At 39.6% G+C, this 21642-nt stretch overlaps 1 protein-coding gene across 1 annotated transcript in view; it reads right to left on the reverse strand.

Annotated features, from left to right (window-relative positions):
• The window catches only part of rsph10b (radial spoke head 10 homolog B), a 73964-nt gene that overhangs the window by 39743 nt on the left and 12579 nt on the right, over positions 1-21642 (reverse strand). Inside the window, 8 exon segments of the mRNA XM_048609630.1 lie at positions 637-826; positions 1687-1811; positions 2606-2747; positions 8284-8460; positions 9798-9918; positions 13931-14016; positions 14711-14884; positions 18540-18608. Coding sequence (XP_048465587.1) covers positions 637-826; positions 1687-1811; positions 2606-2747; positions 8284-8460; positions 9798-9918; positions 13931-14016; positions 14711-14884; positions 18540-18608 — 1084 coding nt within the window.

Below are 21642 nucleotides of genomic sequence, written 5' to 3' on the forward strand. Positions count from 1 at the left end.
GCTTTGAATTTGTGTTCCTGTGAAATTTCCTGATGAGTGTCAGATGAAAATCTTCAACAATGTGTCGTTTTTCAACAATACTCAAATTCTGTATTTCTAAATGATTATTTCTATCTGGTTACCTCGACTGTCCATTACTCTAAATTTAGGAAAGAGACATTGATTCATACAACACAATAGGAAGCCATTCAGCATTTTCAAAGAGCTGTCCAATTAGTGCCTCTCCCTACACTCTTATCTCAAGCCTTATACAAAGCCTTTACTGGAAAATATTCGATTTCCTTCTGAAAATTACTAATCTGGTCCCACCATCTTTCCAGACAGGTGTGTTTCAAATCATATAAACTTTCCATATAAACATGATTCCATTCATCCTCCCTTGTCTCTTTTGGCAATTAATTTAAATTTGTGTCCTTTGGTTATCGACCTTCCTATCAACGGAAACATTTTCCCCTAATTTACTCTATCAACACTCTCTCATAAATTTTGAGCATGAGTGAACATTTTCATGCAAGTCCAACGAGCAATGCCATCTTTCTTAAAAGAGTAAAATTGACTAGCTGAAGATGCAATTTTCTTGCTACATCACATTAGTAATATCATGCAGAACGACTAAGTAAAAGGACATTTGATTACCATTAAGGATCCTATCCATGTCAGCCAGACTCAGGGCGTAATGGTGAAGTTTGCAATCTTTCAGAAAGCGCCAGAACTGCAGTTTGCTCATTAAGAAGGTATTATCCAGTGTTTGCTGATGTCCGAGGCTACTGTAGAAACTGTATATTTTCCTCAGTTCTGACAAATATCGAAGAGTAGCGAACTCTAACTGCACAAAAAATCAAAATTTAAAGTCACATATTATGTTATTCTAATAAAGTGTTTGATTAGAATGTGTTTGATTAGAAATCCTTGAAAGATGGTGGGATAGAACTGGGGCTAGGAATGGGTGCACGACTAATGCATGGAATGAGAAGGCCAGAGAAATACATGGCTGCGTAGTGGGAACTGGGCTAGAAAGTGATTGAGTGAAGAACTGTCACAAGATTAGGATCAATCAAGTATGTAGGGGGAAGAGGAAAAATACCTGCCAACTTACATAAATATCAAACAGATAAATAATTCGAATACTGTGGCTGATTATGAAGCATCCAAATTAATAATTTATAAAGCTATCTACAGTATGTGAGTAAACACTCATATGTACAGATTATTCTGAATTAACAAAGTGGTTGCTATGATCCCAATATGATGCACAGTTATATCATTACCCAGTGGTAAATAAAGATCAAATATTGTAAATGCAAATTGACAGGAGAGAATGTGGAGATAACAGAGCAGAATTATCCTAAGGCTGGAGTGAGAAACAATGTGCAGTGCCTGAATAGAAGAAGTAGTCAGGATCATAAAGAACAGATGAGAAGTTTTGAATCCAAAAGAGTAGAAAGGGTTGTTGAGGCTATAAAACAAGAAAAAAACAGGGCAGACAGGCTGTAGGCATTTGGGATTTGGCATAGAACAAGAAAATGGTATTAGAACCAGTGTCTGAAGACTATATAGTAGGAGACTGGTGATCTGAGGCCGATGAGATGGTAATGCTACAAATCACTGGTTTAAGGGCTGCTAGAGACCGTAATAGTACTGAAACAATGGTACTGCTTTTCAAACTCTGCTTTAATTTATTTTTACCTGCATTAGCTCATTTTGTATGTCTTCCTTTGGAATCACCTCCAAAAGTGAAGCAATATCAAGTTCCACGTTACGTTCCAGAACTGATTTAATGATGCCCTTTGAACCACCTGTTTGGATATTATCTATCATAGAAATAATATTGAACTTTAATTCCTTTTTACTGATTTTGAATTCATTTATTAACTCTATTTATCTGTATGCAAATGTTAAGAACTTTTATATATTGTGGGAGCTTCCAATGTTTACGCATAGTCATATTGCACTATTTCCACTCATTCCAGGGGCTAAACCTGATGATACAGGTACCTCCGTAGTTCCACTTATGTTTTAGCTCTTTTGAAACTAGTTGGGGACCACAATCAACATATTGGGTCCAATTTCTGTGTGAGTAGAGAGGCTTCGAATGGATTAAAATTAGGCCCATTATATTTAGCCATCGTTAGATGACTTTTCCTTAATGACAGACCCACAAATATTTTTCAACCTGCAACTAAATTTTATATGGTTTAGTTTTGTTTTGGTATTTTTTCCATCAAGTGTGACTATTTTCCTGCTGTTACTGCTCCAAGCCACTTTGCTTCTTGACATACCCCTTCCCACCCTCATCACCCTGCAGCCTCCTAGGTATAGGATACAACAATTCTGTGCTGTAAACCCACCCCACCCTCCAGAACTTGCATTCCTAAAGCTTGCAACATCCTTCACTGGTTTCTCAACATCACTCGAGTTAGTTAGCTACTGCAGTAATTGTACCATCATTATTATGGTGCAAGTTTATAACAAAATGTAATTTCTTTTCAAAGTACTCACCAACAGTATGTTGGGGGGAAAAGAAGGTACAGGCGGTGCTTACATTATGCTTTGAAAACTGGCGCTTCCACATGATGCAGATTGATATCTCTGCAAAGCTTCTTACCAGTGTCAAGTGGCAATTGGGTTTGCATAGTACCAAGGTCTGGTGTCTTCATTCCAGTGATTGAAAGTTTAGGAAACTCTACCATACGATCTTCAATAAACTTTCCTTCAAAAGTACGACCATTCTTCAACGTGAATGTCCCCTAATGGTACAAAAGGTAGAAAACCTGATTTAAAATGTGGGTGTAATTAGTTTGAAAATACATTTTTGCTAAACTGAATACCAATTATCTAGTAGACCACATCAGTCTGGAGAAAACAATGATGCATTTTTCCAGAACTACTGCCATATTTCAAACTTTCAGCAAATGCAAGAAAGACAGCAATTTATGTTTAAATTTACATAAGATGATCAGTATAATTTTCAAGAGAGCAGAACTGTTATCTAGATACAGAATACATTGTTTAGATAGAGTTTTATTTTATTCTTTCATCATTGGCTAAGCTATCACTTGGCTGTATAGATACTGTTCTCTGCAGCTATGAGCTTGAGTCCAAAGGCTGTGTTGCCTGCCTAGTGCCAAGGTTAAGGACATCTCCTCAAGGCTAGAGAGGAACTTGGAAAGAGATCCAGCAGTCTTCATCAATGTTGGTACTAGCGACATTGACTGGACTAGGAAGGAGGTTCTCCTGAAATATTTTGGACAGTTTGGAACTAAACTGTAAAGCAGAACCTCCAAGATAATAATCTCAGTATTACTATGGGCAACCTGGCACAGGGTAGATAAAATCAAGGAATTAAATGTATAGCTTAAAAATTGAATGGGTTTCAGTTCATGAATCAGTGGCCACAGTACTTAGATAGAAGTGAGTTCTAGTCGATGGGCTTCACTTGAACCGTGCTCGGATCAGTGACCTGGTAAACTGAATAACTACAACTATATTGAAGATTTTAGACTAATTAGCATTTGGGAGGGGGATATGAAGGTTTACTAAGCAAACAAATATGGTGGCATTGCAGGACAATGGCTTTGATAATGATATCCAGAGTGGGACAGAAAGGGACAGACAGTACAAATATTAAAAAACAGCAATAGCAGAAGTCTTAGGAGGGAATGGTAAAAGGGCAAAATTTGTGGCTCTTTAATTCAATGTGTAGTTCAGAGCAAAATAATGAATTAATGTCACAAATAGTGGTTAATGGGAAGAACTTTAGTTATTACAGAGACACAGTTGCAAGGAGATCAAAGCTAAGAACTAAATACTCAGGGTTCTGTGACATTTCAAAAGGACCAGAAGGAAGGGAAGAGTGGTGGGGCAGATCTGTTAGTCTGAGATGGATTAAGTATGATAGCAAAAAAATGATCAGGATTGGATGATGTGGAATCTACACGGGCAAAGTAGGATAAAACAAAGTCATAAGTCACACAACACCAGGTTTATTTGAAATCATAAGCTTTCGGAGAGCTGCTCCTTCGTCAGGTGAAGTCCACTTCACTATAACCTGGTGTTGTGTGACTTCTGACTTTGTCCACCCCAGTAATACACTGGCACCTCCACATCTAGGATACAACAAGGGAAGAAGATGTTGGTAGGAATAGTCTGTAGAGCTCCTAACAGTAGTTGTTCTGTGAGACATATAACGAATCAGGAGATAATTAGAACATATAAACAAGGCAGTTTATTAATCATGGGTAACTTTAACAATCATGTAGATTAGGAAAATCAAATCAGCAAATGCAACTAAGAGAAAAAAATAATACACTATATTTACGACTTAGAACCGTTTCCTAGAATAATATGTTGTGGATTCAATCAGGAATCAGGCTATTTTGGATCTGGTAATGTGTATAATGAGATGGGTTTTTACAAATGATCTGAGAATAAAAGATCCCCTAGGCAACTGTCACCACAACATGGTAGAATTTAGTATTTAGTCTGAAAATGAGAAACTCGGTTTATGAGCAACTTTGCTCAGCTTAAATAAGGGTAATTACATTGGGATGAGGGCAAACTTAGTTGGAAAGTACTGGAAAAGGAGTTTAGTAGCAAAGATAGTTGAGGAACAAAGATTATGATTCTTAGCAAAGATGTATCTCAGTTAAGAAAAAGATGCCTGACAAATTTAGTATAATTCTTTGAGGAGTTAATAAGCAAGATAGATAAAGGAAACCAGTGGACGTAATATATTTGGATTTCCAAAGGTGTTTGATAAGGTACAACAGATGAGGCTCCTTAAATAGAATCCATTGGGGGTAGTATATTAGCATGAATAGTGAATTGGCTAACTGATAGGCAGAGAGTTGCGATAAAGTGGGCATTTTTTTTAGGATTCCATTAGTGGAGTGCCACAGGGACCAGTGCTGGGACCACAATTATGTATACTATATGTTGATGACTTGGCTAACAGAAGTGAGTATACTATAGCCAAGTTTGCAAATCACACAAAAATAAGTGGGAAGGCAAGTTGTGAGGATGACACAGACCACAGGATGATGTAGACAGGTTAGGTGAGTAGCAATTAGAATATAATATGGCAAAAGGTAAGGTTATGCATTTTATCAGGAAGAATTAAAGAACTGAATACTATTTAAATGGTGAAAAACTGGGCCCTGACAAGACTGCAGAAAGCTGCAGCACAGGAGAATTTGGAGGTCCTCATGCATGAGCTGCAAAACTTAACATACAAGGTTAGCAGGTAATAGGGAAGGCAAGTAAACTGTTGACCTTTATTTAAAAGGGAACGTAATATAAAAATAGGGTGGCCGTGCTACAACTATACAAGACACAAGTCAGAACACATCTGGAATACTCTGAACAGTTGTGGTCTCCTTATCTAAAGAAAAATATACTGGGATTGGAAGTAGTCCAGAGAGGACTCATTAGGTTGTTTCTATGTATGGAGGGATTTTCTTATGAGGAGAGATTGAGTACACTGGTTGCACTTATTGGAGTTTAGAAGAATGGGAAGAGGCATTATCGAAACATGTAAGATTCTTAGGCAGACTGAAAGGATAGAGGCGGAGAGGTTGTTTACCTTTGCTGGAGTCTGCGACTGGAGGACATAATCTCAGAATAAGGGGTCGCCCTTTAAATTAAGAGATAAGGAATAATTTTTTTGTGAGTCAATAAAGCACTTCATTAATTTAGCCCTGGAGTAAATCCGTGGAATTCTTTTCTGCACAGGACAAACAAGGCTGGGTTGTTAAGTATATTAAAGCCCTAGATGGACAGTTATTTAATGAGTAAGGGATTCAAGGGTTATGGGTATAATGTAGGAAAGTGGAGTTGAAGAATATCTGATCAGCCATGATCTTATTGAATGGCAGAGCAGACTATATGGTGCACATAGCCTACTTCTGGATGTTGCCTTGGGATGCAACGTTTTAGGTATGAAGAGAACATAGAACATAGAACAGTACAGCACAGTACAGGCCCTTTGGCCCACGATGTTGTGCCGAATTTTTACCCGACACCTAAGGTCTATCTAACCTCCACCCCTACCTTTTACCAGCATCCATATGTCTATCTAATTGCCGCTTAAATGCCCCTAATGAGGCCGAATCCACTACCCTCTCCGGCAATGCATTCCACGCCCCTACCACTCCCTGAGTAAAGAACCTACCTCCTGACGTCTTTCCTATATCTACCTCCACTCACTTTAAAACTATGCCCCCTCATAATAGCTACCTCCACCCTCGGAAAAAGTCTCTGGCTGTCGACTCTATCTATACCTCTGATCATTTTGTACATCTCTATCAAGTCACCTCTCAGCCTTCATCGTTCTAAAGAGAAAAGCCCTAGCTCTCTCAACCTTTCCTCGTAAGACCTTCCCTCCATTCCAGGCAACCTCCTCTGCACCTTTTCCAACACTTCCAAATCTTTCCTGTAATGAGGCGACCAGAACTGGACACAATACTCCAGATGTGGCCAAACCAGGCTTTTGTATAGCTGGAGCGTAACTTCATGGCTCTTGAACTCAATCCCTCTATTAATGAAAGCTAACACACCATATGCCTTCTTAACAACTCTATCCACCTGGGTGGCAGCTTTCAAGGAACTGTGGACATGAACCCCAAGATCCCTCTGCTCCTCCACACTGCCAAGAATCTTTCCGTTAACCCTGTATTCTGCTTTCAAGTTTGTCCTTCCAAAATGAATCACCTCACACTTTTCAGGGTTAAACTCCATCTGCCACTTCTCAGCCCAGCTCTGCATCCTATCAATGTCCCTTTGTAACCTAGAACAGCCCTCTGCACTATCCACAACTCGACCCACCTTCGTATTGTCCGCAAACTTATCCTTCCACCCCTACATCCAAATCATTTACAAAAATCACAAATAGAAGAGGACCAGAACAGATCCTTGTGGTACACCACTCGTAACTGAGCACCATATTGAATATTTTCCGTCCACTACGACCAATGATTTGGGCTTCCCAACCATTGAGATGGCCATATTCAGGGAGCCTTTCCCCCCCATTAATGTTTAGTTACTCATGACTAAATGGGGTAGGACTACACAACTTTGATCTGTTGGTTCTGGGATTGCTCTGTCACATGCCGCGTCTGTTGTTTGGCATGTAATTGATTCTATCATGTCGTTACATCAAACTGACATCACATTTTTAGGTATGCTTTGTGCTACTCCTGGCATGCTCTCCTGCACTCTTCTTTGATGGCTAAATTAATGAGGTGCTGCCTTAATTCAGAAGTAATACACTTCCCTACAAGGCAGAAAATCTGGATTTATGTCCTACCCTCAGGGATTTGAGGACTTGAACATTGCTGCTATTTCAAGGAATTCAGGGTGAAATTTCTCTTTGAATGAAGAACTGAGAAAGCTTGTTTTTGCCCATAAGTATCAAACTGATAATGAAATTCCATTTTAAGCAACCAAATGTTTCACACATTCTCTCAATTTTGATCCCAGGTCTCTAACTTCTGAACAAAACAGTGTGACGGCACTGTGCCTTTAATAGAGATGTGTTCAGTGCTGTTTCTCTTGCAGAGGGGTGTTGTCACAGGAGTACCAAAAAGTCTCCTTCAGACGGGCAATTGGTTAAGAGTTTTTCAGTTCTCCCTGGGTGCTTTTTTCAAAGGAGACAAAAAAATCATGAGTGGGTGGTGTCAGGGCTCAACAGTTAAAGTTATGCCAATTCTTCTTTTCTTGTGTGTCATAATTGTGCTGTAAGAATATGGTGTGTTTTGATTAAAGCCTAGTGATGAACTAATTGAATCACATCTGGAACACAGCACCTTACACTTGCCTTTAAGTAAATGTAAATGTTAGGGTCTAGGCTATCTCCTTACAGTTCAGGGGGTTGGGGTGGCGTCTGGTCTGGCCCATACCAATAGACAATATGCTATCTTTCAGTAAAAGACGTATTTCAGTCTTATCATCTTACAAGGGCCAACCAAAGTGTTTCTTTTAAGAAGCAAATTTCTCTATCAAAATGGACACAGAATGTTTAGTTACTAATTTAGGAAAATAATTTTAAAAAAGCTAAATAACTTTCAAGATGATATATGAAGTTTGCTACAAAATCTGAAATAAAACTAGAAAATGCCAGACATACTCAGCAGGGCAGGCAGCATCTGTGGAGAGAAAAACAAAGTTAATGTTTCATGATCTTTTATTAGAAAATTTTGCTGCTGCTTTCCCAAGACTAACGATTGTGCTGCAAAGGAGACGGCAAATTAAAAACAAAGGAGCCAGGAGTTATTGGAATCAACTTACCAAACCATGCTTCTTGTTTGCCACCCATTCTCCAGAGTATACTGCTCCATTAGCATAGAAGAATTTGCCTTGCCCTTGCCGGGCTCCCATTACAAACTCCCCAACATATTGGTTCCTCTGGGGATACTGACTACCCGGCACCCGCTTCAGAAACCAAGTGTGAGTGCCAAATCCATGCTGAAACAAAAAAGGAGTCAACTGTAAAAGCTCCAAATTAACACATTTAAGAGAATGTAAAATGTATTATGGTTAGTTATTGACAATGCATACCTGATAATTATTGACAGGAACATAAATCTTAGTTACTGGCTCTTCATTACTGCTAGTAATGTTTGCCTGTTCCAACATGCATGGCCAATAATAGTGCGCACATTATCATACTCTTGTACATGGAGATTTACTCTATACCTGCCTGTGCAGTATCTGGCCTGGAAGTAAACTTGTATATTGTGGCTTTCTCCAGTATTCTTCAATAATATAACTGCAGTAACACTGCAGATATAGTATTTCTTAATTAGATACAAAGTGAATCTAAATCAGCCATTAGATCGATTGCAGCCCCAAATTGTTACTTGCTTTCCCCTACTACACAAGAATCACAAAGGTTCCATCAAGGTTTGCTCCTTTAGACCCTAACGGCATCCAATTCCTGGTACAATTACTGATCCTCCTCAGTGGCTTCACCCCTGTGGAATAGGCAATGGCCTAGTGGTGTTATTGCTAAACTATAAATCCAGATAATATTCTAGAGACCTGGGTTCAAATACTGTCATGGTAGATGGTAGAATTTGAATTCAACAATAGTCTGGAAATAAGAGTTTAATGTTAACCATGAAACCATTGCTGATTGTCAAGAAATGTCTTTTAGATTCATTAATGCCTTTTAGGCAAGGAAATTTGCCATCATCACCTGGTCTGGCCTATATGTGACTCCAGACCCACAGTAATGTGGTTGACTCTTAACTGCCCTCTGCGCAATTAGGGATGGACCAGCCAGTGATGCCACCATGTCAGCTGGTTTGGTTCTTGGTCGCTGCTGAATCAGATAGGGCTGCAATGAGACCTCTGCAGTGTGTTCCCTGGCCAGGTACTAAGAGGAGTGAGAAAGCAAGGTTTGGGGAAATCAACAGTTCTAAATCCCATTAATGATTGAAAGAAAATGGGAAGAACAAATTTAAATTAAGGCCTGAGATATAAATTATGGACCAAAGTCACACAGATGAACTTCACCATTCCCAACCTCAGACCACACACACCCAATCCACCTGGGTTACAATATGCAGTGAAACTAATTGCTCAGGCCTTCCTGAATGTGCTGCAATTCCAGAAGTTCATTCTATTTTTGTATAGAATTTGGAATTTGAGAAACCACAAGCCCAAGTTTTGCTTTGTGCAAGTGAATTTTGAGGGAGTTAAAATCTTGGCCATTTTAATGGAAACTGTAGAATAATTTGTTCTGTTGACAACATCATACACCTTCAACTAAAAGAAAGTTTAACGGTTTGAAATCCTACCTGTAAACCGTTTTGCCACTGCCCTGTGTATTCTTCATTGGTAGAAATCCAACTCATGGTGCCTTCCCCATGGCGTTGAAAGCCTTTCCATTCCCCTTCATAAACATTCCCACTCTTATACCTACACAGAGATTTTCATATTACATAGCACATTGCAATACAGAATATTCAGATGTTGCCCTTAATGAAATACTCAGTTAAATCCCCGACATACAGGGAATCAGTTTTCTTCCCCTAGTCATCTGAATAAAAAGGTCCAAAGCTATCCGGCATCCCAACTGGTTTGGTTCCTGGTCGCTGCTGAATCAGATAGGCTGCAATGAGAACTCTGCAGTGTGTTCCCTGGCCATATACTAAGAGGGGTGGGAGAGCAAGGGTTGTGGAAATCAACAGTTCTAATTCCCATTCAGTGAATTGTTGAAACTTGCACATATTGATGTGAAATAGGATAGCATTTGAGTTAGTTGCTAGACTTTCCAGAGTCAAATAGACTCTATCCCATGTTCACATATCAGTAATGGGTATTTGAATCAAGTATTAATGTCTGTATGCATGAGAAAGAATAGGAAACCTGGGCTTTGCAGTTTGCAGGGGTGGGGGGAGTCATAGCGTCATACAGGATCCCAACTGGTTTGGTTGAATGCTTAAAGAAAAACAAAGCATGAAAGAAAACCCTTTGGTCCAACCAGTCTACATCAACCATGTTCCCACACTAAACTAGTCCAACCTGCCCATGCTTGGCCCATGTTCCTCCAAACCTTTCCTATTCATGAACTTATCCAAATGTCTTTTAAACATTGTAACTGTACCTGAATCCCACCACTTTCTCTGGCAGTTCATTCCACACATGAACTACCCTGTGGAAAAACGTTGCCCCTCATGTCCTCTTTAAATCTTTCTCCTCTCACCTTAAAAATATGCCCCCTAGTTTTGAACTCCCTCATCCGAGGGCAAAGACCCTTGTCATTCACCTTATCTATGTCCCTCATAATTTTACAAACCTCAATAAAGTCACTCTTCAACCTCTTATGCTCCAGTGGAAAAAGTCCCAGCCATTCCAGCCTACTTTTATATCTTAAAGCTTTCATTGCCGGGAACATCCTAGTAAATCTTTCTGAACCCTCTTTGAGGAGGTTAATAATATTCTTCCTATAACAAGGCAACCTGTACTGCACACAGTACTCCAGAACAGGCTTCATCAACACCCCATACAACCCCAATATGATATCCCAACTCCTATACTCAAAGGTATGAGCCATGAAGGTAAACGCGCTAAACACTTTCTTAACCACCCTGTCTACTTGTGACGCAAATGTCAAAGAATTGTGTACCTGAACCCCTGGGTCTCTCTGTTCTACAACATTATGCAGGGTCCTATGCTTAATTGTGTCCTGTTCTTGTTCGTATTATCAAAATGCAGTACCTCACCTTTTTCCAAATTAAAGTCTATCTGCCACTCCTCAACCCATTGACTCAATTGATCAAGATCCCTTTGTAATCGTAGATAATCTTCTTCACTGTCCACTATACCACCAATTTTGATGTTATCCTCAAACTTACTAATCATGCCTCCTATATTGTCATCCAAATCATTTATATAATTGACAAACAAAAGTGGACCCAGTACTGATCCCTGTGGAACACCGCTGGTCACAGGCTTCCAGTTCAAAAAACAACCCTCCACCACCATCTTCTGTCTCCAACGGGAAAGCCAATTTTGTATCCAATTGGCAAGCTCACCTTGAATCCCATGTGATCTAACGTTACTAATTACTCTACCGCGTGGAACCTTCTCAAAGGCTTTGCTAAAGTCCAAGTAAACAAAGTCTACTCCTTTGCCCTCATCAATCCTTTTGGTTACTTTATTAAAAAAACTCAAGTTTGACTGACACAATTTTCCTTGCACAAAACCATGCTGACTATCCCTAATCAATCCTTGCCTCTCCAAATGCATATAAATCCTTTCTTTCAGAATTATCTCCAACAACTTACCCACCACCGATGTCAGACTCATGGTTTCTAGGCTTCTCCTTACAGCCTTTCTTAAACAATGGCACAACATTAGCCACCCTCCAGTCCTCTGATACCTCACCTGTAGTTATAGATGATATAAATATTTCTGCTTGGGGCCCCGCAATTTTCTCCCTAACTTTCTGTGATACACTTGATCAGGTCCTGGAGATTTATCTAACTTTATGTTTTCTAAGACCTCCAGCACTTCCTCTTCTGTAATATGAACTGTTTTCAAAACATCAATATTTACCTCCTTGAGGTTTCTAGCCTCCATTCCTTTCTCAACAGCAAAAACTGATGTGAAATATTCATTTACTATCTCTCCCATCTCCTGAGGTTCAACACAAAGATGACCTCATTGATCCTTAAGGGATCCTACTCTCTCTATAGTTGCTATCTTGCTCCAAATGTATTTGTAGAATCTCTTTGGATTATCTTTGACCTTTATCTGTCAAGGCTATCTCATATTCCCTCTTTGCTTTCCTGATTTCCTTCTTAAGAATACCCCCAGACCCTTTATACTCTTCAAGAGATTCAGTTGATTCCAGTTGTCTCTATCTATGATTCTTTCTTATTCTTGACTAGAACCTCAACATCTTTATTCATCCAATATTTCTTAATCTCACCAGCCTTATCTTTCTCTCTAACAGGAACATAATGCCTCTGAACTCTCGTTATCACAATTTTGAAAGCCTCCGACTTGTCAGTCGTCCCTTTACCTGTGAACAGTCTACTCCAATCAACTTCAGAAAGTTCTTGTTTCATATCCTTAAAATGTGCCTTACTCCAATTAAGAACTTTAACTTTTATGGAAGACTTATTCCTTTCCATAACTATTTTAAAACTAATAGTATTATAATCACTAGTCCAAAGTGTTCCCCTACTAACACTTCAGTCACTTGCCCTGCCTTATTTCCCAAGAAAAGGTCAAGTTTTGCTCCTTCTCTAGTATTGTTTGATTAATGATAAAGAAAAATTTCTTGAACACATTAAACAAATTCTTCACCATCCAAACCTTTAACACTATGGCAGTCCCAGTCAATGTTGGCAAAATTAAAATCCCCTACTATTACAATCTTATTACTCTTACATATATTTAAGACCTCTCAACGTATTGCTTCTCAATTTCCTTCTGACTACTGGGGGGCCTATAACACAATCCCATCAATGTGATCATCTCTTTCTTACTTCTAATTTCAATCCACATATTCTTATTAAATGATACCTTAGAAATGTTTTCACTAATGACAGTAGTAGTTTACTTCTCAATTTCCCTTTGACTATTGGGGGGCCTACAGTACAATCCCATCAAGGTGATCATCCCTTTCTTATTTCTAACTTCAACCCATATATTTTCACAAAATGATCCCTCAGAAATATCTTATCTAATTACAGTTAGTAATCAAGGGACTGAAAAGAGAGAGAAAAAGAAAGTCAGGTTCACTACTACCTGAGCTGCTGATGTTTGGTAATTTCTTGCAAAGTTAGAAGTTTTTTTCTGTAGTAAGTATACATACTTGGCATTGATGTAACAGACAGGCAAGTAATACGACTTGGAAGTTTCCAACTGCTAAACTTAACTCAACATCAGGGCAAATTCTGCAGTGCACTCAAAACAAAATCATCAAGTCTGCTTCTTCCATCAGAGGTCTCTGTGTAACCATTTTTGATTAATCTACCAGCACAGAAAGCTAGCTGGTCTGTGGAGTTGGTACAGTCTTCTCTCATTTCTTCACCATTTCTACCCAGTTGACAACAGTAGTAACTATTCAGCATTTTCAGCCTACTAAAATATGCCAAGGCTTTCACGTCTGTTTGTACTTGTAATGAAAATTATTCTCAATATTGCTCACAAGCTTGGTAATAAGGTTTATAGAAAACATACTAAAGTTTTTTTGAAAAATGCATGGATTTTATATTGTTTTGGTCTTTTCTTTTTAATTCACTCACTTCTTTCCGATTACCAATAATTTTAAAAATTCAAATATCAAATTCTAACTTTGCTATGCTACTTACAATGTCTATCTAAAATTATTATACAATGTACTTTTTTAATAAAATGAATAACCACATTGACAAAACCCTGCATACAAAATTAATGTCCTTGAAAATATACTTGCCGCCTTGTACCCCAGCCTTCCCTGACATTGTTTATCCAGTCACCTTGATACCATGAGCTCCCTCCTTGATTGAAGTAAACGGTGCCCTAGAAAGCAAGATCGCAGCAATGTACAAAGACAAATGTAAATTACAAATGTAGCAAAACCTGTCTCTCTGTTCTCTTGTGCTGAAATATGCTTCGAGCTGAAAGTGGTTCTGTGACATAATTAAGGAAGGCCTTCATTTCAAAGCTTGAGAAAACAAAATAAGTTTAATGCTGTGTTTTTTTTTGTCAGATTTCCATGCTTGGGCTGTCTATTTGCACACAAAGTGTATACAGTCTCAGATAAAAAGTCTTCCCTTGACATCTGTGGGGTTTGATTTCAAGTTAGTGGTGGCTAATACTGAATGAAAGGCAGTTCAGAGTTGTACACAACTAGCCAACAGACTAGGCTGAAACCATCTAAGCCCATTTCTCCATAGATTCTCAATACCAACAAATTGCGGACACTTTATTTCTATCATTATGGGCTAGAGTCAAACCCAATTTGCAGAGGTGAAAGCAGTAGTGTAATCCTGTGGTATCCAGTCCTCTAATCATAGTTATTTATTGAAATTAAAAGTCCTTCATTAAGTGAGGTCATTAAACTTGATAATATCAATAACAATTCACTATTAAATGATTTTTTAAAATGGGGTCACTCATTTAATACAGAGATAAAGAGATTTTTTTTCTCTCAAAGTGTCTTTGAAAATCTTCCTCAAAAGGCAGTAGCAAACAGCAAAAAGTCTGCTCTTACCTTCCCATGTCTTTTGGCTTGGTGCCAGTCTCCTGTGTAAGAAATTAATTGGTCAGTACTTGTGAATATTCCTTTTCCATGGCGTATTCCATTTACAACCTCACCAACATAGGTGCTGCCATCAGGCCATGTGTAGGTGCCATGGCCTGTAGGGGTATTCATTGAAAAGTCTCCCTGTAGAATAACAAATTAAGTTTAAGAAATGACATCTTAATTATTTAGTACTGAGAGAACCATGGATACAAAAGGCCAAGGTGTGTTTTATTTCAAATTACTTGTTTGCAACTAATTTATCTTAATTTTAAGACTATAAGAACATAAGGACATAAGAACCAAGAGCAGGAGTAGGCCATCTGGCCCCTCGAGCCTGCCCCGCCATTTAATAAGATCATGGCTGATCTTTTTGAGATTCAGCTCCACCTACCCGCCCACTCACCATAACCCTTAATTCCTTTACTGTTCAAAAATTTATCTAGCCTTGCCTTAAAAACATTCAGCGAGGTAGCTTCAACTGCTTCACTGGGCAGGGAATTCCACGGATTCACAACTCTTTGGGTGAAGAAGTTCCTCCCGACCTCAGTCCTACATCTGCTTCCCCTTATTTTGAGGCGATGCCCTCTAGTCCTAGTTTCACCTGCTAGCGGAAACAACCTCCCTGCCTTCACCTTATCTATTCCCTTCATAATCTTATATGTTTCTATAAGATCTCCCCTCATTCTTCTGAATTCCAATGAGTATAATCCCAGTCTACTCAGTCTCTCCTCATAATCCAACCCTCTCATCTCTGGAATCAACCGAGTGAATCTCCTCTGCACCGCCTCCAGTGCTAGTATATCTCTTCTCAAGTAAGGAGACCAAAACTGCACACCGTACTCCAGGTGTGGCCTCACCAGGACCCTATACAGCTGCAGCATAGCCTCCCTGTTTTTAAACTCCATCCCTCAAGCAATGGCAGACAAAATTCCATTTGCCTTTTTAATCACCTGCTGCACCTGCAATCCTACTTTTAGCTATTCATGCACAAGGACACCCAAGTCCCTCTGCACAACAGCGTGCTGCAATTTTTTACCATTTAAAACATCGTCCATTTTGCTGTTATTCCTACCAAAATGGGTGACCTCACACTTATCAACATTGTACTCCATCTGCCAGACCTTTGCCCACTCACTTAGACTGTCTATATCCCTCTGCAGACTTTCAGTGTCTTCTGCACACTTTGCTCTACCACTCACATTAGTGTCATCTGCAAACTTTGACATACGACACTTAGTCCCCAACTCCAAATCATCTATGTAAATTGTAAACAATTGCGGTCCCAACACTGATCCCTGAGGCACACCACTAGCCACTGACCACCAACCAGAAAAACACCCATTTACCCCTACTCTTTGCTTTCTACTGATCAACCAATCCTCTATCCATGCCAATACATTACCTGTAATACCGTGCAACTTTATCTTATGTAGCAGTCTTTGGAGTGGCACCTTGTCAAATGCCTTCTGGAAATCCAGATACACTACATCCACAGGTTCCCCATTGTCCACCATGCAAGTAATGTCCTCAAAGAATTCCACCAAATTAGTTCAACATGACCTACCCTTCATGAACCCATGCTGGATGTTCCCAATGGGACAATTTATATCCAGATGGCTTGCTATTTCTTCCTTAATGATAGATTCAAGCATTTTCCCCACTACCGAAGTTAAGCTAACTGGCCTATAGTTACCTGCTTTTTGTCTACTTCATTTTTTAAACAGTGGCGTCACATTGGCTATTTTCCAATCTGTGGGAACCACCCCAGAGTCCAGTGAATTTTGGTAAATAATTACTGTGCATTTGCTATTTCCCCCACCACCTCTTTTAGTACCCTGGGATGTATTTCATCAGGGCCAGGAGACTTGTCTACCTTTAGCCCCATTAGCTTGCCCAGCACTGCCTCCTTAGTGATAATGATAGTTTCTAGGTCCTCACCTGCTATAACCTTCTTGCCATTAGTTTTTGGCATGTTATTTGTGTCTTCCACTGTGAAGACCGACATGAAATAACTGTTTAATATCTCAGCTATTTCCTCATTCCCAGTTATTAAATTAGCCTTCTCATCCTTTAAAGGACCAATCTTTACCTTCGCCACTCTTTTACAATTTACATATTTATAGAAACTTTTGCTGCCTGTTTTTATATTCTGAGCTAGTTTACTCTCATAATCTATCTTACTTTTCTTTATAACTTCTTTTGTGGCTTTCTGTTCTCCTTTAAAGATTTCCCAGTCTACTAGTTCCCCCACTCTTTGCTTTTTTGTATGAGTTTTTTTTCAATCTGATACTTTCCTTTATTTCCTTAGACATCCATGGCTGGCTCTCTCTTTTCCTACAGTTCTTCCTTATCACTGGAATATACTTCTGCTGAGCACTGTGAAAAATCGTTTTCAAAGTCCTCCACTGTTCCTCAATTGACCCACTGTAAAGTTTTTGCTCCCATTCTACCTTAGCTAACTCCACCCTCATTCCTTCATAGTCTCCTTTGTTTAAGCACAGGACATAGGTACTGGATTTAACCTTCTCACGCTCCATCTGTATTTTAAATTCGACCATACTGTGATTGCTCCTTCCGAGAGGATTCCTAACTGTGAGATCATTAATTATTCCTGTCTCATTACATAGGACTAGATCTAGGATAGCTTGCTCCCTCGTAGGTTCCATTATATAATGTTCAAGGAAATTATCGTGGATGCATTCTATGAATCCCTCCTCAAGGCTGCCATGACCAACCTGGTTTGACCAATCGATATGTAGAATAAAATCCCCCATGATAATTGCTGTACCATTTTTATATGCATTAGCTATTTCTATGTTTATTGCCCGCCCCATCACGATGTCATTATTTGGTGGCCTATAGACCACACCTATCAGTGACTTCTTCTCCCTGCTATTTCTAATTTCCACCCAAATGGATTCAATGTTTTGTTCAGTAGAACCTATATCATCTCTCACTACCACCCTGATATCATCCTTAAAAATCAGAGCAACACCACCTCCCTTACCATCCTGTCTGTCCTTCTGAACAGTTTGATACCCCTGGATATTTAACTCCCAGTCATGACCATCCTGTAAAGACTAAAGTAAAACATATATCTATATAAGACCACTGATGGCCTTGTCATATTCCAAAATGTTGTACAACAAGGTAGTGCACTTTAAGTATAATCAGTGTTGTAATTTAGAAAGTACAGCACCTGAGTTACACACAAGGTCCCACAAACATCAGTATGACGGATAAAGATTCTGCTTTAATAATGTCAGTGGAGGGATAAATATTGGTTAGAACATGGGAGGAGAATTCAGCTGCTCTTCATTGATATAGTGGTCATGGGTGCATTTGCATCCACCTAAGATGGTAGTGCCTTTGATAAATGTCTCTCTGGGAAAAGGCACGTACGACATTACAGAACTCCCAAAATACTGTACTGGGAGTTGCAGCCTGGGGTGGAACTTGAATCCCCAGAGACAAATATATTTCATTGGTTAAAACATCCTTAAATCCTCAAAGAATAAATATAAAATCTCTTTTCCTTTAACAGTTCAAGAACTGTATTCTGTATCACACCAAAAAGGTCTGATTATGATTTGATAGCACCAAAACTCAACACTAAATCAAGAGCAACACAGTTTACATAAAGCAAGAAGATTTTGCAGCAATTACAGTGTTGTATCTCATCTACAGAAACATTTTCACCTTTTGCTAATCTCATTATATCTCTACATGCTGATCAATGTATTTTAAATCAGTTTGTAAAAGCTGATAACACTGATGTGTTTTGCTGTTTGCTTACTTCATACTTTATTCCATTCTTCCATGTGTAAGTGCCTCTACCATGCATAAGACCTTCAGAAAACATGCCCTGCAGAAAAACATGTGGTAAAACACTTACAACTGGTCATTTGGTAATTCAGGACTGCAGTATTTCTAAAAAAAACATTTTATCAAAGCTTTTCAACTTGCATGCATTAGGGGTCCTTTTCCAAGAACTAACAAAGTAATGCGAAAACAACATTTACACGATATTAAAGAGTCCCGACTCGTTAGTAAGTGGACTCTAATTAATACAGGCTTTACTGTAGAGAATCACCTGTTCATGACAGTTAACATCCAAGTTTTGTTTACATTTTTAACCAGGCAGGTTGAATCTGATTAGTCGGTGCATTAACCTGAGAAATGAACAACGAATGGAGGAAACCTATTTTGTTGAGTTGAAACAGATGCAGTGCGAGTATTTGTTTTTTCTGTCTGCAAAGAACAGGCCCTGTGTATTAATACATGTAGCTTCCACAAATGTGTTAAACCACGAACCCAACAATCAAATTGTTTGCGAACATAATTCTTCACATGCTCAGGGTTCTTTAGGAAATGTTTTCTAATCACAGAATCACATCTAATACTGGCCACTGTGGTGTCAGCTTTGCAAGCCCAGGCTGGCTGCACATAGTCAGTACCTTGTTGTGGACAGCAGAAGCGATAAGTTATTTGATGGGATCACCAGTTTTGGGGCGTATGCCAAAATACCTAACATCACACCAGCACTGGAAGTCTTATACCACTTTACCCATCTATACAATAGGCAGAAAGTGTTTTTGGCTTAACAGCAGCATCCTATTAGTGGTGAATACCATTCATTGCTTCTGCATAGTAGCAGCATGAGGCAATGAGCTTCACCTGTTGCTTAAACCTTTGAAATACCTTATCCTTTCAGGGCTATCTGAAATAGATTGGGTACTTCTCACCAAAAGTGACAGCCTAAGGCCCTTTCATGTATTTGAACAATATACAGTGAGAAATTATCTGATAATGGTAGCCATTATCCCTGGCTGAGGAGTCAAGAACCAACAGTCATATCACTGAATTTTCAAATGTCCTCGGGGTTGAGAATAGATGTGGGTGTGATTTAAAAAGCACATTCCAGGAAGAGGAGGTGATTTCTGCCGCTTCCAGAATGGGATGTAATTTCCAAAGAGATGGCACACTATTCTTCTTAAGAAGTCTGTTAATGGGCTGCAGAAGGCAAGAAAATAATTTTAAACTGGCAAGTCCAATTGATGAATGTTAGTATACCACTGTCAGATTCAATGCACGGTGAAGGTTATGACTTTTTGATGAAAAGTCTCAGAAACTGGGAGATGGCATGCCCTACCACTCATTGCATCAAATGGTAATTTTTGTGTGTGGTGAGGCTATTGGCCCTTTGAGGTGCTGCCTATTCTCTTCTAAATGGCAGCAGCAGGCCCCATCTGGACTGTCATCTCCTTTTGCTGATTGTACTCTGTGGGTAGTTCCTGCCTCCTAGTAACATTCTGAACTCATCTTTCCCTAGAAGGAAAAATCAGTTAAACCTGTGAATAAGATGTACTGGTCTGACTTGTCTTGTATACTCCAAAATGACCAGTATAACCAGTACATTCATCACAGATTTATAGTATTGTTACTGTGCAGGAGACCATTCAGTCTATTGTGCCTGCACCAGCACGTTAAATGAGTATCATTGCCTAGTGCCAATCTCCTGCTTTCTCTGTAAAACCAAAAGTTATAAGAGTACAATTAGGCCACTGGGCCCATTGAGTCCACTCCACCATTTGATCATGGCTGATAAGTTTCACAAGTCCATTCTCCTGTTTTTTCCCTGTAACCCTTGATCCCCTTACTAATCAAGAACCTATCAATCTCTGCTTAAAGAAACTCAAAGACTTGGCCTTCACGACTTGCACAGATTCAGCACCCTCTGAAGAAATTTCTCCTCATCTCAATTCTAAGGGGTCATCCCTTCATTCTGTGGCTGTTCCCTCAGGTCCCAGTCTCTCCTACTAGTGGAAACATCTTCTCCACATCCTCTCTATCTAAGACTCTCAGTATTATTTCAGTTTCAATGAGATCGTCCCTCATCCTCCTAAACTCCATCAAGTAGAAACCCAGAGTCCTCAACTGCTCTTCATATGACAAACTCTTCATTCTGGGATCATTCTTGTGAAAGAGATAACAAGGTGTAGAGCTGGATGAACACAGCAGGAAAGCTGACGTTTCAGGCCTAGACCCTTCTTCAGAAATGCCCCATTTCTGAAGAAGGGTCTAGGCCCGAAACGTCAGCTTTCCTGCCCCTCTGATGCTGCTTGGCCTGCTGTGTTCATCCAGCTCTACACCTTGTTATCCCAGATTCTCCAGCATCTGCAGTTCCTACTATCTCATTCTTGTAAACTTGCTTTGGACCCCCTGCAAAACCAGCACATCCTTCCTTACATATGGGGTTAAAAACTGCTCAAAATATTCTAAATGCGGCCTTTATACAGCCTCAGCAGCACATCCCTTGTATTCTAGCCCTCTCAAACCCAAGTCTAACGTTGCATTTGCCTTTCTAACTGCCAACTGAACCTGCATGTTAACCTTAAAAGAATGCTGAACTGGGACTCCGAAGCCCCTTTGTGCTTCAGATTTCTGAAGACTTTCCCCATTTAAAAAATAGTCCAAGCCTCTATTTTCCTTACCAAAGTGTATAACCTCACATTTTCCCACATTGTATTCTAACTGCCACATCTTTACCCACTTTCCTACTTGTCTGAGGCCTTCTGCGGTCTCCTGTTTCCTCAACACTACCTGTCCCTCCACCTTTCTTTGTGTCATCTGCAAACTTAGCAATAATACCCTTAGACAACAAGGTGCAGGGCTGGATGAACACAGCAGGCCAAGCAGCATCATAGGAGCAGGGAGGCTGACGTTTCGGGCCTAGACCCTTCATCAGAAAAGGGGGAGGGGAAGGGGGTTTTGAAATAAATAGGGAGAGAGTGGGAGGCGGATAGAAGAGGGATAGAGGAGAGGATAGGTGGAGAGGAAACAAACAGGTCGAAGAGGCGGGGATGGGGCCAGGAAAGGTGAGTGTAGGTAGGGAGTTA

Source organism: Rhincodon typus, chromosome 21 (genome assembly GCF_021869965.1).
Source record: "Rhincodon typus isolate 14 chromosome 21, sRhiTyp1.1, whole genome shotgun sequence".
In the NCBI taxonomy this organism is placed as follows: Eukaryota; Metazoa; Chordata; class Chondrichthyes; order Orectolobiformes; family Rhincodontidae; genus Rhincodon; species Rhincodon typus.